Source organism: Dendrobates tinctorius, unplaced genomic scaffold (assembly GCF_039654945.1).
Source record: "Dendrobates tinctorius isolate UK_male_01 unplaced genomic scaffold, ASM3965494v1 ptg000011l, whole genome shotgun sequence".
Lineage (NCBI taxonomy): Eukaryota > Metazoa > Chordata > Amphibia > Anura > Dendrobatidae > Dendrobates > Dendrobates tinctorius.
Window position 1 is genome coordinate 110,585,590 of NW_027361679.1, and position 13,399 is coordinate 110,598,988.

General features: G+C 39.7%; 1 protein-coding gene across 1 annotated transcript in view; it reads left to right on the top strand.

Annotated features, from left to right (window-relative positions):
• SSBP4 (single stranded DNA binding protein 4) overlaps positions 1-13,399 on the top strand; it is a 524,749-nt gene that overhangs the window by 492,959 nt on the left and 18,391 nt on the right. Inside the window, exons 7-13 of the mRNA XM_073546131.1 lie at positions 238-297; positions 886-952; positions 9,286-9,356; positions 9,470-9,537; positions 9,629-9,674; positions 11,371-11,406; positions 11,652-11,706. Of these exons, the coding sequence (XP_073402232.1) occupies positions 238-297; positions 886-952; positions 9,286-9,356; positions 9,470-9,537; positions 9,629-9,674; positions 11,371-11,406; positions 11,652-11,706 (403 nt within the window). The remainder of the gene's footprint in view (positions 1-237; positions 298-885; positions 953-9,285; positions 9,357-9,469; positions 9,538-9,628; positions 9,675-11,370; positions 11,407-11,651; positions 11,707-13,399) is intronic.

Genomic DNA, 13,399 nt, shown 5'->3' on the forward strand with positions numbered 1-13,399 from the left:
ATGTGTTCAATATTTCACCAGCTGTATAACATATATATATATACATATATATATATATATATATACAGATATTTTTTAGAGAGCACACACACACATATATATGTGTGTGGTGTTCTAAAAAATACATGTACCAAAAAAAATTTAAACAATAGGTAATTTTATGTTAGCATATTATATGCATAACTCTCAAACATAACCTACATATCCCAATTAACCATATTTCCTTTTATTTTGCAGCCATTTATGTCACCTCGGTATCCTGGTGGCCCTCGACCTTCCCTAAGAATGCCAAATCAGGTTTGTTCAGAACAATTAAAATGGTTTCGGCTTTTTTCATATCACACTCATTGATTTTAATATTACAGCTTACCGGCATCCAACTCCCATAAGCTCACACCATGGGGTTATATTCTTGCTTCTAGATATCTTTGTATGGAAGTATGGAGGTGTGCTATGCTATTCCATACAGTAAAATGATGCTAGCCCTAATTTATACAAGACACATGGAGTCTAAAACGACATTACTTTGACCTCAGATTGGTGGCCTATTTATCCATGCTCCACGTTCATTCAACTAACGGAAAGTTTGCTAAATAAGCTGGAGCAGGTCTTTCTGGTTTCTCCAATTTTATACCCCATGTATCATTCATCCCAGTTTCAACGTGTTAGAACTTTAGTTTTCTACTATCTTTTTCCTATGGTGTTTGCTGAGACAAACGCTCCTGACAATAAAGGTGAGAGGTGGTATACAAAAACAATCCCTTCCAGTCATAGTCTAAGGAAACTTTGAGAAAAATGGCTGTGTTCATTGCTTTTTAGATTTAAGATGTTTACATTGAAAGTTTATTAAAAATAAATGGTAATATATGATTTTTTGGTTTATAGCCCCCTGTAGGAGTCCCAGGTTCACAGCCCCTATTGCCAAATTCCATGGACCCCACACGACCACAAGGTACATTGACATATATGTGTATATAGAATATTGTTTCTTTTTTTTCTTACCTGTGCTCATAAACATAGCTGATCCAGTCATAATGCACTTTTCTTTAACCCCTTCTTGTTCACAAGTGATTTTGCGTTTTTAAGTTTTAAGCTTTTCCTCCCTTTTCTTCCAAGAGCCGAAACCTTTTGATTTTTCCTTCAACATAGAGACATGAGAGCTTGTATTTTGAGGGATGACTTGTAGTTTTGAGTGGCAATTTGATGTTCTAGAGAATGGGGGGGGGAACTTCCAAGTGTAGTGAAATTGAGCTAGAAAATCTATTCTCCAATTGTTTTTTTGGTTTTGTTTTTACGGTTTTCATTGATTGGTAGAAATAATTCAAGAACATGATTCTACACAGGTGAGTATGATTACAGTGATCCCAAACCTTTATAGTTTTTCTGTTTTTTTATTTATTTTTTAAATAGTGAAAATAGTTTGGAAATTCCACCCAAAAATGTTGCTTGTACAGCCATTTTCTGTAATCTGTTTAGCTTTTATTTTTGGTTGAGGGAGCTGTTTTAGGGCTTTTTTTGCCAAGCAAGCTGTTTTTTTTTTTATACCATTTTGGAGTAGATATAACATGTTGATTGCTTCTTGTTGCATTTTTCACAGAGTTGTGGCTATCCAAAAACACATTTCTGACTTTTTTTTTTTTTTTTAGTCATTATGGTGTTTACTGATCGGGTTTATTAACTTATGTACATACACAGTGAAGGAAATAAGTATTTGATCCCTTGCTGATTTTGTAAGTTTGCCTACAGACAAAGCCATGAACAGTCTATAATTTTATAATTTTAAGAGTAGCTTAATTTTAAGATTGAGACATAGAATATCAAAAATAAAATCCAGAAAATCACATTTTATAAGTTATATACATTTATTTGCATTTTGCAGTGAGAAATAAGTATTTGATCCCTCGGGCACTACAGGATTTTAAAAAGATAATATCTGGACCGAATCCCTGAGGCCTGGGGTCACTATTAAAGATATATAACACAAATAATTGGCAGTGTAGTAATAGTGGTCCTAGTAGCTGTGGTTTTTAGTAGAAACATTTTCATGTCAAAGTTCTAGGAAAATATTCCTTTATATGTCCTTGCTATAGTTCTTGCAGGGCATCAAAAGTATACTTCACTGCCTCACCATGACCGCCAAATGGAAATGAATCCTAAATGTCATTCATGACTGCGTTTGCTTTTTGTTATTTATGTTATGAACATTCCCTTGAATGGACTCCGTCAGCATAGAATGACTGTTCAAACCAAGGACAAGCGGATCAGTGTGCCATGGCTCGGCCAGACCTTCCCACCTGCTGGTTTTCCATCTATCTCCTTTCTTCTGTGGCCCTATGAAGCCAGAGCTCTCAATCAAAGAGGGGAGGATGGAGATGGGAGGTGTACTTAAATGTTTGGCCACGTCTTTCTGCACCGAGCGCCTGTACTTGGTTTGAACAGCCATTCTGTGCTGAGAGGGTAGCCTTGACTATAAGTTAAGTTGTCAGCAGCAGGGCCTTGTAGCTTCTGCAAGTGGCAACCAAATTTAATGAATTTAATTAATAGAGTCTTATATACAGTGGGGCAAAAAAGTATTTAGTCAGTCAGCAATAGTGCAAGTTCCACCACTTAAAAAGATGAGAGGCGTCTGTAATTTACATCATAGGTAGACCTCAACTATGGGAGACAAACTGAGAAAAAAAAATCCAGAAAATCACATTGTCTGTTTTTTTTCATTTTATTTGCATATTATGGTGGAAAATAAGTATTTGGTCAGAAACAAGCAATCAAGATTTCTGGCTCTCACAGACCTGTAACTTCTTCTTTAAGAGTCTCCTCTTTCCTCCACTCATTACCTGTAGTAATGGCACCTGTTTAAACTTGTTATCAGTATAAAAAGACACCTGTGCACACCCTCAAACAGTCTGACTCCAAACTCCACTATGGTGAAAACCAAAGAGCTGTCAAAGGACACCAGAAACAAAATTGTAGCCCTGCACCAGGCTGGGAAGACTGAATCTGCAATAGCCAACCAGCTTGGAGTGAAGAAATCAACTGTGGGAGCAATAATTAGAAAATGGAAGACATACAAGACCACTGATAATCTCCCTCGATCTGGAGCTCCACGCAAAATCCCACCCCGTGGGGTCAGAATGATCACAAGAACGGTGAGCAAAAATCCCAGAACCACGCGGGGGGACCTAGTGAATGAACTGCAGAGAGCTGGGACCAATGTAACAAGGCCTACCATAAGTAACACACTACGCCACCATGGACTCAGATCCTGCAGTGCCAGACGTGTCCCACTTCTTAAGCCTGTACATGTCTGGGCCCATCTGAAGTTTGCTAGAGAGCATTTGGATGATCCAGAGGAGTTTTGGGAGAATGTCCTATGGTCTGATGAAACCAAACTGGAACTGTTTGGTAGAAACACAACTTGTCGTGTTTGGAGGAAAAAGAATACGGAGTTGCATCCATCAAACACCATACCTACTGTAAAGCATGGTGGTGGAAACATCATGCTTTGGGGCTGTTTCTCCGCAAAGGGGCCAGGACGACTGATCCGGGTACATGAAAGAATGAATGGGGCCATGTATCGTGAGATTTTGAGTGCAAACCTCCTTCCATCAGCAAGGGCATTGAAGATGAAACGTGGCTGGGTCTTTCAACATGACAATGATCCAAAGCACACCGCCAGGGCAACGAAGGAGTGGTTTTGTAAGAAGCATTTCAAGGTCCTGGAGTGGCCTAGCCAGTCGCCAGATCTCAACCCTATAGAAAACCTTTGGAGGGAGTTGAAAGTCCGTGTTGCCAAGCGAAAAGCCAAAAACATCACTGCTCTAGAGAAGATCTGCATGGAGGAATGGGCCAACATACCAACAACAGTGTGTGGCAACCTTGTGAAGACTTACAGAAAACGTTTGACCTCTGTCATTGCCAACAAAGGATATATCACAAAGTATTGAGATGAAATTTTGTTTCTGACCAAATACTTATTTTCCACCTTAATATGCAAATAAAATGAAAAAAAAACAGACAATGTGATTTTCTGGATTTTTTTTTCTCAGTTTGTCTCCCATAGTTGAGGTCTACCTATGATGTAAATTACAGACGCCTCTCATCTTTTTAAGTGGTGGAACTTGCACTATTGCTGACTGACTAAATACTTTTTTGCCCCACTGTATATACAATATCTATGTATCTATAGGCACATGTATGTGTGTGCTTAATACCTATGTTGCTACGTGTTGGGAGATTATGCCACAAGGCATCATTCATGCTTAAGATCTTTCCTCATATGGACCTTACTTCGACATCCAAGGAGAACCTGTGACAATGCTCTAATGTTCCACTCTGCATTACGATTCATATTTCCTCTCCCGCCAGTGGCTCATTAGTGCTGGACACACAAAAGGACAAAGTGCAAAAATAATTATGCTGCCACCAAGCCCAGGGCTGCATTTTACAGCAGCCTTTCAAAGCAGAGAAGGCTTCTCCCTGAGCACTCCCCAGACAGGCCTTCTCTGCCATTAAGGGGCACTTGTGTAGTGTATTCTAAGTACATGAATTAGAATCACTGAACGCTGCTTTAACACCATATGGTGACTTTAACTTTGCTTGGGAAAAGGTAGCAGGAGGAGCCGGCGTCCCATTACCTCTCCTGTGAGGCACTGCTCAGCAGCTGGCACCAGCAATGGAAATTCACAGCCGTTTAGACCACATAATGTGCCCTTTTCTACCTGCTCTAATGGCTTCAACTACTGCTGAGGTTTGGCCAGCTTCCATGTGTAGAGTAAGTATAATGAATACACTACTAGGAACATGAGAAGGGTCTCACTTACATATAGTGTTGTTCTAGGGGTTCTGTCTGTGACACATCTTAGACCCATCCCAGTATAACTGGTGGGAACCTAGTTTGCCTGACATCAGGTATCTGACATTGAGAAATGCAATTTTTTTGTATCAGTGCATTACATATATAATCAAAGATTATCATGAGATTTTCACTTGGCACCCTTGAAATTGTTCCAGAAAAGGAAGCATTTCTCTCAGAAAATGACTGCAATTGCACATGTTTTGTTATAAACATGTTTATTTCCTTTGCATGTATTGGAACCATACAAAAAACAGAGAAAAAAGGAGAAATTGGACAGATTTTACACAAACCCCCAAAATGGTCTGGACAAAATTGTTAGCAAACTCAGCTTAATATTTGGTTGCACACCCTTTGGAATAAATATCTGCAACCAGTCACTTCCTAAAACCATCAACAAGCTTCTTATACCTCTCAACTTTTCTTTTGTAAACTGCACCAAGTCTCTCATATTAGAAGGGTGCCTTCTCCCAACAACAATTTTAAGATCTCTCCACAGGTGTTCAGTGGGATTTAGATCCGGACTCATTGCTGGCCACTTCAGAACTCACCAGCCCTTTGTTTCTATCCGTATCTTCTTGAAGTATGATTGGGTTCACTGTCAGGCTGGAAAAGCTGTGACCTAGGACGCAAAACCAGCTTTCTGACATTGAGACCCAAAATCCTTTGGTAATTTTCAGATTTCAAGAAGCCTTGCACACAGTCAAAGCACCCATGCCAGAGGCAGTAAAACAACCCCAAAACATAATTGAGTCTCCGCCATATTTGACTGTAGGTATTGTGTTCTTTTCTTTGTAGTCCTCATTCCATTTTCGGTAAACAGTAAAATGATGCGCTGTACCAAAAAGCTCTATCTTGGTCTCATCTCTCCACTAGAAGCTTTCCCAGAAGGATTTTGGCTTACTCATGTACATTTTGGCAAACTGCAGTCTAGCTTTTTTATGTCTCTGTGTCAGTAGTGGAGTCCTCCTGGGTCTCCTGTCATAGCATTTAATTTCATTCACATGTCAATGGATAGTTCACTCTGACACTGATGCCCCCTGAGCCTGCAGGACAGCTTGAATTTCTTTGGAATTTGGGGTTGATTATCGATCATTCAGACGTTGCAACCTCTCATCAATTTTTCTCTACCGTCCACGGCCAGGGAGAGTAGCATGGGTTGTAAACGTCTTAATTATGTTACGCACAGTGGAAAGAGGCACATCATGAGTTCTGGAGATGGTCTTTAAACCTTGAGATTGTTGACATTGTTCAACAATTTTGGTTCTCAAGTTCTCTATGCTAAGACTGAGTCAACTTTTCCAGTTTTTATCTGGTTTCAGGTGTGATTTCCATATTGCCTACACCTGTTACTTGCCACAGGTGAGTTTGGACAAGCATCATATGCTTGTAACAAAGTTGTTTACCTACAATTTTGGAAAGGTGCCAACAATTTTGCCTGTCTGTTTTTGGTGGTTTTGTGTGAAATTATGTCCAATTTGTTTTTTTTTTCCCTCTGTTTTTTTATGTGTTGTTCCAATACACACAAAGGAAATTAACATGTGTATAACAAAACATGATTAATTGCAATGATTTTCTAGGAGAAATACTTCATTTTCTGGAACAATTTTAAAGGTGCCAACACTTTTAGCCATGTCTCTATATGGTATTGCATTGTTTTTTATGGCACCATTATAGCTTCTAGGGAGACACTTAACGATATCACAGGTCAAAAGTGAGGGTAGTAGCTCATTTTCACTACTGTGCTCCAGCGCTACTCTTCCTCCATATTTCTTCTGATTTAGGCTACTTTCACATTAGCGTTTTTTAGCACTGCGCTTCGTGCGCAATAGAAACGCATGCAAAAAATGCATCATGCGTTTTGCATGTGTTTTCTTTTTTAGGCGCATGCGTTTTAACCAGTTTCTAGCCATGTTATCTCTTAAAACGCATGCGATTGTAAATGCAGGCGTGCGCAAATCCATGCGCACGCCTGCATTCCCATAGACTGTAATGTGATTTTTTTTTGGAGCATTCCATGCGCAAGCGTGCGCATGCGTTTTTTTTACACAGGTTGGACAGACCAAAAATGCAACAGGTTGCGTCCGGCGCGCCTAGGCGCACACTACAAAAAAATGCATGCGCACGAAAACGCATACAAACGCGTGCAAACGCTAAACCATGCGCCCCCATGTTAAACATGGGGCGCATGATGCATGCGCATGGACGCGCACGATGCGCTGCGCTAAAAAACGCTAATGTGAAACCAGCCTTAATATGTAATATGTGCAAGGTTCTATCAAGATCCAGAGCCATGATAGATCAGGGTATTCTCTTGTTGCATTGCTAGAGACACCACGTATCTTGCTCTTTTCTGTATGCTGTGACCATTTGTCCTACTGCCAATCTTCTCCCTGTTAACTGCCCTAGTAACTCACAATTTAGTGCCAGCAGATTTATCATTAACTACTCAATCTTGAAAGCCGATTGGTGGCTTTACTATTACTGCAGATAGACTTTCGCTCTGAGCAGAAATCCCCATAATGTATGCTTTAATTGGCTGCAAGGGACAAAGTCATTCTAAGAAGATGATACTATGTATTCGCTATGACATGCTATATGAATTGAGGTGTTCTCCCGCGGGGTAACAGCAAATTGTACGTTAGCACACATGGTTTATGATTGCCTACGTGCACCGTCACACCAACTCTGTGTTCCCGGCTTGGTCAGTGTGCATGAGCCCAAATGGCAACCCTGGGAAAATGTTGCAGCTCTCTGGATTTTTGGGCCTCGTAATATATTTATATAAAGGCCATGTTCACGTGTTGCAGATGTGGTACACTTTATGGACATGGATCTCTGAAATTTGCAGTATTTCTAAATCTTAAGTTTGCATCTATTTGCTGTACTTATTCATGCATGTTTGTTACTGAAACAGTGCAAATAAAACAATGCCAAGCCGGCCATTTAACCTGTGGATACAGGGTACCTGTTGGAATAAATGAGTAAACTTCATAACAAAAAGGTGCGTTTCTAAAGCAGATGTTGACATGCTGCCAAAAAACGCAGCATAAAACACTTTCCGTGAACTTAAAAATAACGAAAAGAAACAAACCCCCAGAATGTGGATGAGAGAGAGTTGAAACGCTTCCACTTTCCTGTTACTGTAAAACGCTGTAGACTTTATGCGCCAATAATCCGCCCACATACGCCTGATTTGTATTCATAGAACGTGCACTAGATTACTTCAGATGGCATAATAATGGGTTGATTACATAACTGATAGAGTGTATATTACTGTTGCGTAATGTAAGAGTTATGACCCCACAAAGAACTGACCAGCTCCACACAGCCAAGAGCCGGTGGTCCTATTTTGGTATCTTCCATTGAGTTCAATTTTTTATGTATAGTTTTGAGCTGATTTCTTTTTATTTCCCTTTGGGTTTACTTTTTCCATATAAACGTTATACTAGGTTCAAATCTCCATAAGCTGCTGTCTTCCTTCACCTACTGTATGTAGGCTTGCTAAAGACTGACTCAAAGGTATACATCAGGCAGATTTTCCAAAGTATACCTCCAAGAAAAGGCTACGACTTATGTCACTGTAAAGGCTTGTCATCCATTGATTCAACTAACTTGTAAAAAACTAAATATACTGTGCAGTATAGATTTGTTTTTTTGTCTCTCCTGTAAAGTAGAAAAAAGGTATACCTGCCATTGCTTTATTTACATAATTTGAATCAATCTTAATGAGTTTTTACTTTTTGTGTTTTGTTAGGCTACTTTTACACTTACCGCTTTTTTTGCGGCCCGTTATTGCGAGCCATATCACCCCATTTTTTACGGTCTGCCACAATAACGGACCGCAAAAAAGCTTGCGGATCGATGTCTTTCATTTTTCCAATACTATGGAAATAGTATTGGAAAAGAAAAACTGCGTTCCGCCAAACCGGAAGTCATGGTGCACCGCAAAAACAAAATTCCCTTTGTTTTTGCGGCCGCATTGATTTACAATGGGGGCCGTGGCCGTACACCTTATAAAAGATCGAGCAAGTTCGATCTTTTATCAAGGCCGCAAAAACGGCCCTCACGGCCGTATGGCACACGGCGCACCGTGGAATTTTTGTGGGACAATTTTGCGGCCCCATAGAAATCTATTGGGGCCGCAAAATCGACTCGCTAAAACACGGTAACTGTAAAAGCAGCCTTACCTGTATTATTATGATTAGTATTCTTTTTTGTATGGATTACATTTTGGGTTATATATTTTTATCATTTCATATATTTCTATATAATATCTGTACCTTCCTCAAAACATGAGCTAAATAAGTTAATTAAATATTTAAGGCATTTAATTGAATGGTTTATATGATTTCAATACATTTCCCATGTATATAGGTATGTATAAATGCCACATAATGGTTTCATTTTTTTGATCATTGATTCTTTTCTAGGTCATCCAAACATGGGAGGACCCATGCAAAGAATGAACCCACCACGAGGCATGGCAGGCATGGGACCTCAGGTAATCTTATTAGTGTAACCCTTGTTTTGAAATATGATATTATAACATTCTCTGCTTGCTACTACTAAATAAAGATTATTTTCCTCTTTACAAATCGATTCTTCGTCTCCTAGAATTACGGCAGTGGAATGAGACCTCCTCCGAATTCATTAGGTGGACCTGGAATGCCTGGAATGAACATGTAGGCACATTCACATTTGGTTTCATTGGTTTTATGTTGTGAGATGTGTTACCTTTCTTTATCTCAAAAAATGATTCATGTTTTTTTATAGGGGCCCAGGAGGACGAGGTCCTTGGCCAAACCCTAATGCTAATTCGGTAAGCAATTGAGACTATTGAAACAATCCTAAATCACATTTCAGCTAGCTCACTATGAAAACAAAGGTGGTCGAATAAAGAGCCAAGATGAGGCAACAAAATGTCCACTTGAATTTTGTGACTGAGCTTAAATTACAACTTACAGTTCATATAGAAATGTTTACAGTAGTCTATATCATTTATTCTTTTTCTTATGCACTAAAATGGCAGATGTTATCTCAGTAGATTAGTTTCTTTCCCATATAGTCAATTCTAAAAGTTTTGTTTGATTAAGTAGATAAAAAAAACACATGAAATAAATGAGGCTAGGTTCACATCATGTGTTAGCCACATGTCAGTGGCTCCGTCTGGGCCTCCATCTGAAGCCCTCAAAAACAAGATTGAAGCATATCCTTCGAAAAGGGCTGTTGACTTTAATGAGTCAATATGTACTATGTCTGGCCTTATTTTTGTCAGTTTTTGTCTTTTTCAGGCGGGCACAAAAATGTGGTCAACTGCATTTTTGTGCTCCCCTGAAAAAAGGCAGACTCTGACAAAAATAAGGTCATACGGAACGCAAAGTGACACCATCTGCTTCATTAAAGTAAATGGCCCCGTCGAAGGATGTGGCTGAATCCTGTTTTTGAGGGCTTCAGATAGAGACCCCAAATGAGCTGCTGACGTGTGGCTGAAAGCTGATGTGAACCCAGCCTAATAGGTATATCCACTTTTGAAGAACAATTTATCATTAACTTATAAGAGGATGAATAACTTTGTAAACACGTAGCATTACTTATCATTAATCCTCTGTTACAGACAGTATTATACTTCAGAAATGTCTTCGAGATTCATAATTCACAGTGGAACTGTTGTAACAATGCCAACTCATTGTCTGTCCATAGTTCTGGTGATATATATTTTGGGAAGTGTACAATCAGGGCACAGTCCTAGAAGTCCATACCTCCCAAACTTAAAGAAAGGGGGAGGAACATGTATTGTGGCATTTAAACAATAGCTTGGCCCTATTGAAGAATCTTAGTGTTTTCAGCCACTACAATACACCTTTCAACCTTTCATGTCCCCCATAGAGTATGATGACCCCAAAAATCACACAGTATGATACCCGATGATACCCCACTGTAACCCCAATACAGTAAGATGTTGCCACAGTGCCCCTCAAAAAGTATGATGTTCCCATAGTGGCCTCAGCATACCAGGATGCCCTACAGTTCTGCCTGACACTGTATGATGTCTCCACAGTTCCCCTATACACACATATTTTGAGGCCTTCACATACATTATTAGACCCCCCCATAGTGATTCTCCCAGAATATGATGTCCCCACAGTTCTCCCTCCACTCCTATAAGTGAGGATGCAGGTACTGTTGAAATTGAGACATTAAGTGGTGGGAGTGTTCTAGATCAAGACCCCCTCCCACCCCAAATCATGGGTCCCATAGTGACCATGTGGTCTCCCGCTATTAGTGTTACACCACTGTGTTAAATATACACATGGCTGCTTTCAAAATTTATGAAAATTTTGCTGTCAGGCTTAACATAATAGCTGTATTCTTTGTATTGTGCCAAGATGTAAAATGTCATTGAAGGGTAGAGTTCTCCCTTATGCTTTGTCATTTTAAAACTCGTGTCACAGTTGCAGGAATCGTATTGTTAGTGTACTTTACGTCTCACTAGTTCTACTTTTCTTCATATTCAGATAGCATATTCATCATCTTCACCAGGAAACTACGTGGTGAGAGATTTTAATTGTTTGGGTTTTTTTGTTTGTTCACTTTTTATGTTTTTATTTTTCAATTTGACACTTTTGTTAATGAGGCCATATTGGTTCCATTGGGGTGGTGTTATACAAGCTTCTTGCCACTGTACCAGCATTGCAGTTTTTCAAGTTGACATAATTTGAGAAAAATTTTAGATCTTTATAGATTTATTCATCTTGCTCATATTAATAACAGTTCTTATGTTTATATGTTAATTTAGGGTCCTCCGGGTGGCGGGGGCCCACCTGGCACACCTATAATGCCCAGTCCCGGAGGTAAACTTTATATATGTACACTTTTTATCATTGTGCCATGTTATTTCTTTTACATGGACTATTGTGTTTCATATGGATGACAATGCTACAGAATGCTACAAAAAAGAAAGATGTTGTGTTGGGCCTTGCAGCATACAGTCAATACTCTAGAGCTGTATGTCATTATGGTTTTTGACATTATTTGCTTTGTTTAGTATATGTTACACAGTTCAGAAGTACTTTCCATATCAGCCAAGAAGCATAGGTCTAGCCTGTCTGTTTTCCAGTTCAGAGGTAAAACAGATGTTGACCTCCCAAAAGAGAATTGTGTCCAAGTTCTCCACCAGTATTTTTATGATTGTAATTAATTTACTACTGTTTTCAGCATTATTTTGCACAGAGCAGCTTAGCACTTAACCAACACTTATGTTTCTGTAGAAAAAAATATGATAGAATAACAAGTGGTACAAGAGCAGATTGTTCAGGTGCACAAAACTCAGAGAACACCGCCAACAAATGTTCTCCTGACAAAGCCTAATCCGAACAGTCGTACTACAGACAACAAGGCTTGTCCTCCCAAAACATATCCATGGCCTCATAGTTGATCATTTGGCCAGGAATTGACTTCTCCCATCTGCTTTTGGGATGTGTCTGGAGAAATAAGGTCACCAAGGACAAAGAACAGGAGCAAAAAGGAATGGAAAGTCAGTCCTGGACGTCATAAAAGACAACGGGAAGTTTTCTCAGCAGTTTTTATCTTGATGATTTTTTAGTACTTGGTCATGTGTATAATCCATGGAACTACACAACACAGTGAGAGCGTTATATGTCTGATGGGTTCCTTATATAATACATATTTATTAGGATGAATTCTCAAACAGAAAATTCATTGCAGAAATTTCTGTGCATAAATTCGTTATAAACAGGTAATTTTGGTGAAAATGGATATCTCCATGTGCCACACCCAAGTAGTAGAGCCAGGAGGCACTATTAGACCCAGACGTAGGTGCCAAGCAGGTGTATGGCTATTCTGTGGTGTGCAGTTTGGGGTATCATGGTGCTCCTACCTGGTTCCTCGTGCTCCAGACCTGTTCCAAGGGTGCATCTAGATCATTTAGAGGTAGGAAAAAGGCAGACCAGACCTTGTTATGAACAGTTTAAGCATTTTACTGGATAACAGATCAGTGATTCACAGTTTCTTCAGCATTTAGATGGCAACATGACTGATACTCTGGCAAATCTCTGAGGTTTGGCCTTTCTACGATGGGCTCTGAAGCTTTAGGGTTTTTCGTGTTATACCCTCGGTCTCTTGGACTACTACTATAGCGGGCAGGATGCTGAGTGCCACTCGCCAGTGTCCAGACCTGTTTGGTGTCTCTATTTAGATTCTCTGAATAATGCAGGCATGTGCATTTATATTTCTTCTGCTGTCAGCTCTTGGTTGTCAGGGCTCTGAAAAGGCTTCCTGGCAAGGTACTCAATCCTAGCCACCCTTGTAACCTACTACTCACCTCTAGTCGGGCCCTACTCCCTCCAACTGGCCACTCTCTCTGGTCAACGTATTGACCAGCCTATAGAGGTTGTTGGTCAGACATCCTCCAATACAGTCCCTCGCCAAACCTTATAACACCACCTACTGGTCTCCAGTGGTATTACAGAGCAATAACTTACATTAAATCTAACAGAATGACATTAAGCAATACATTGAAGCATG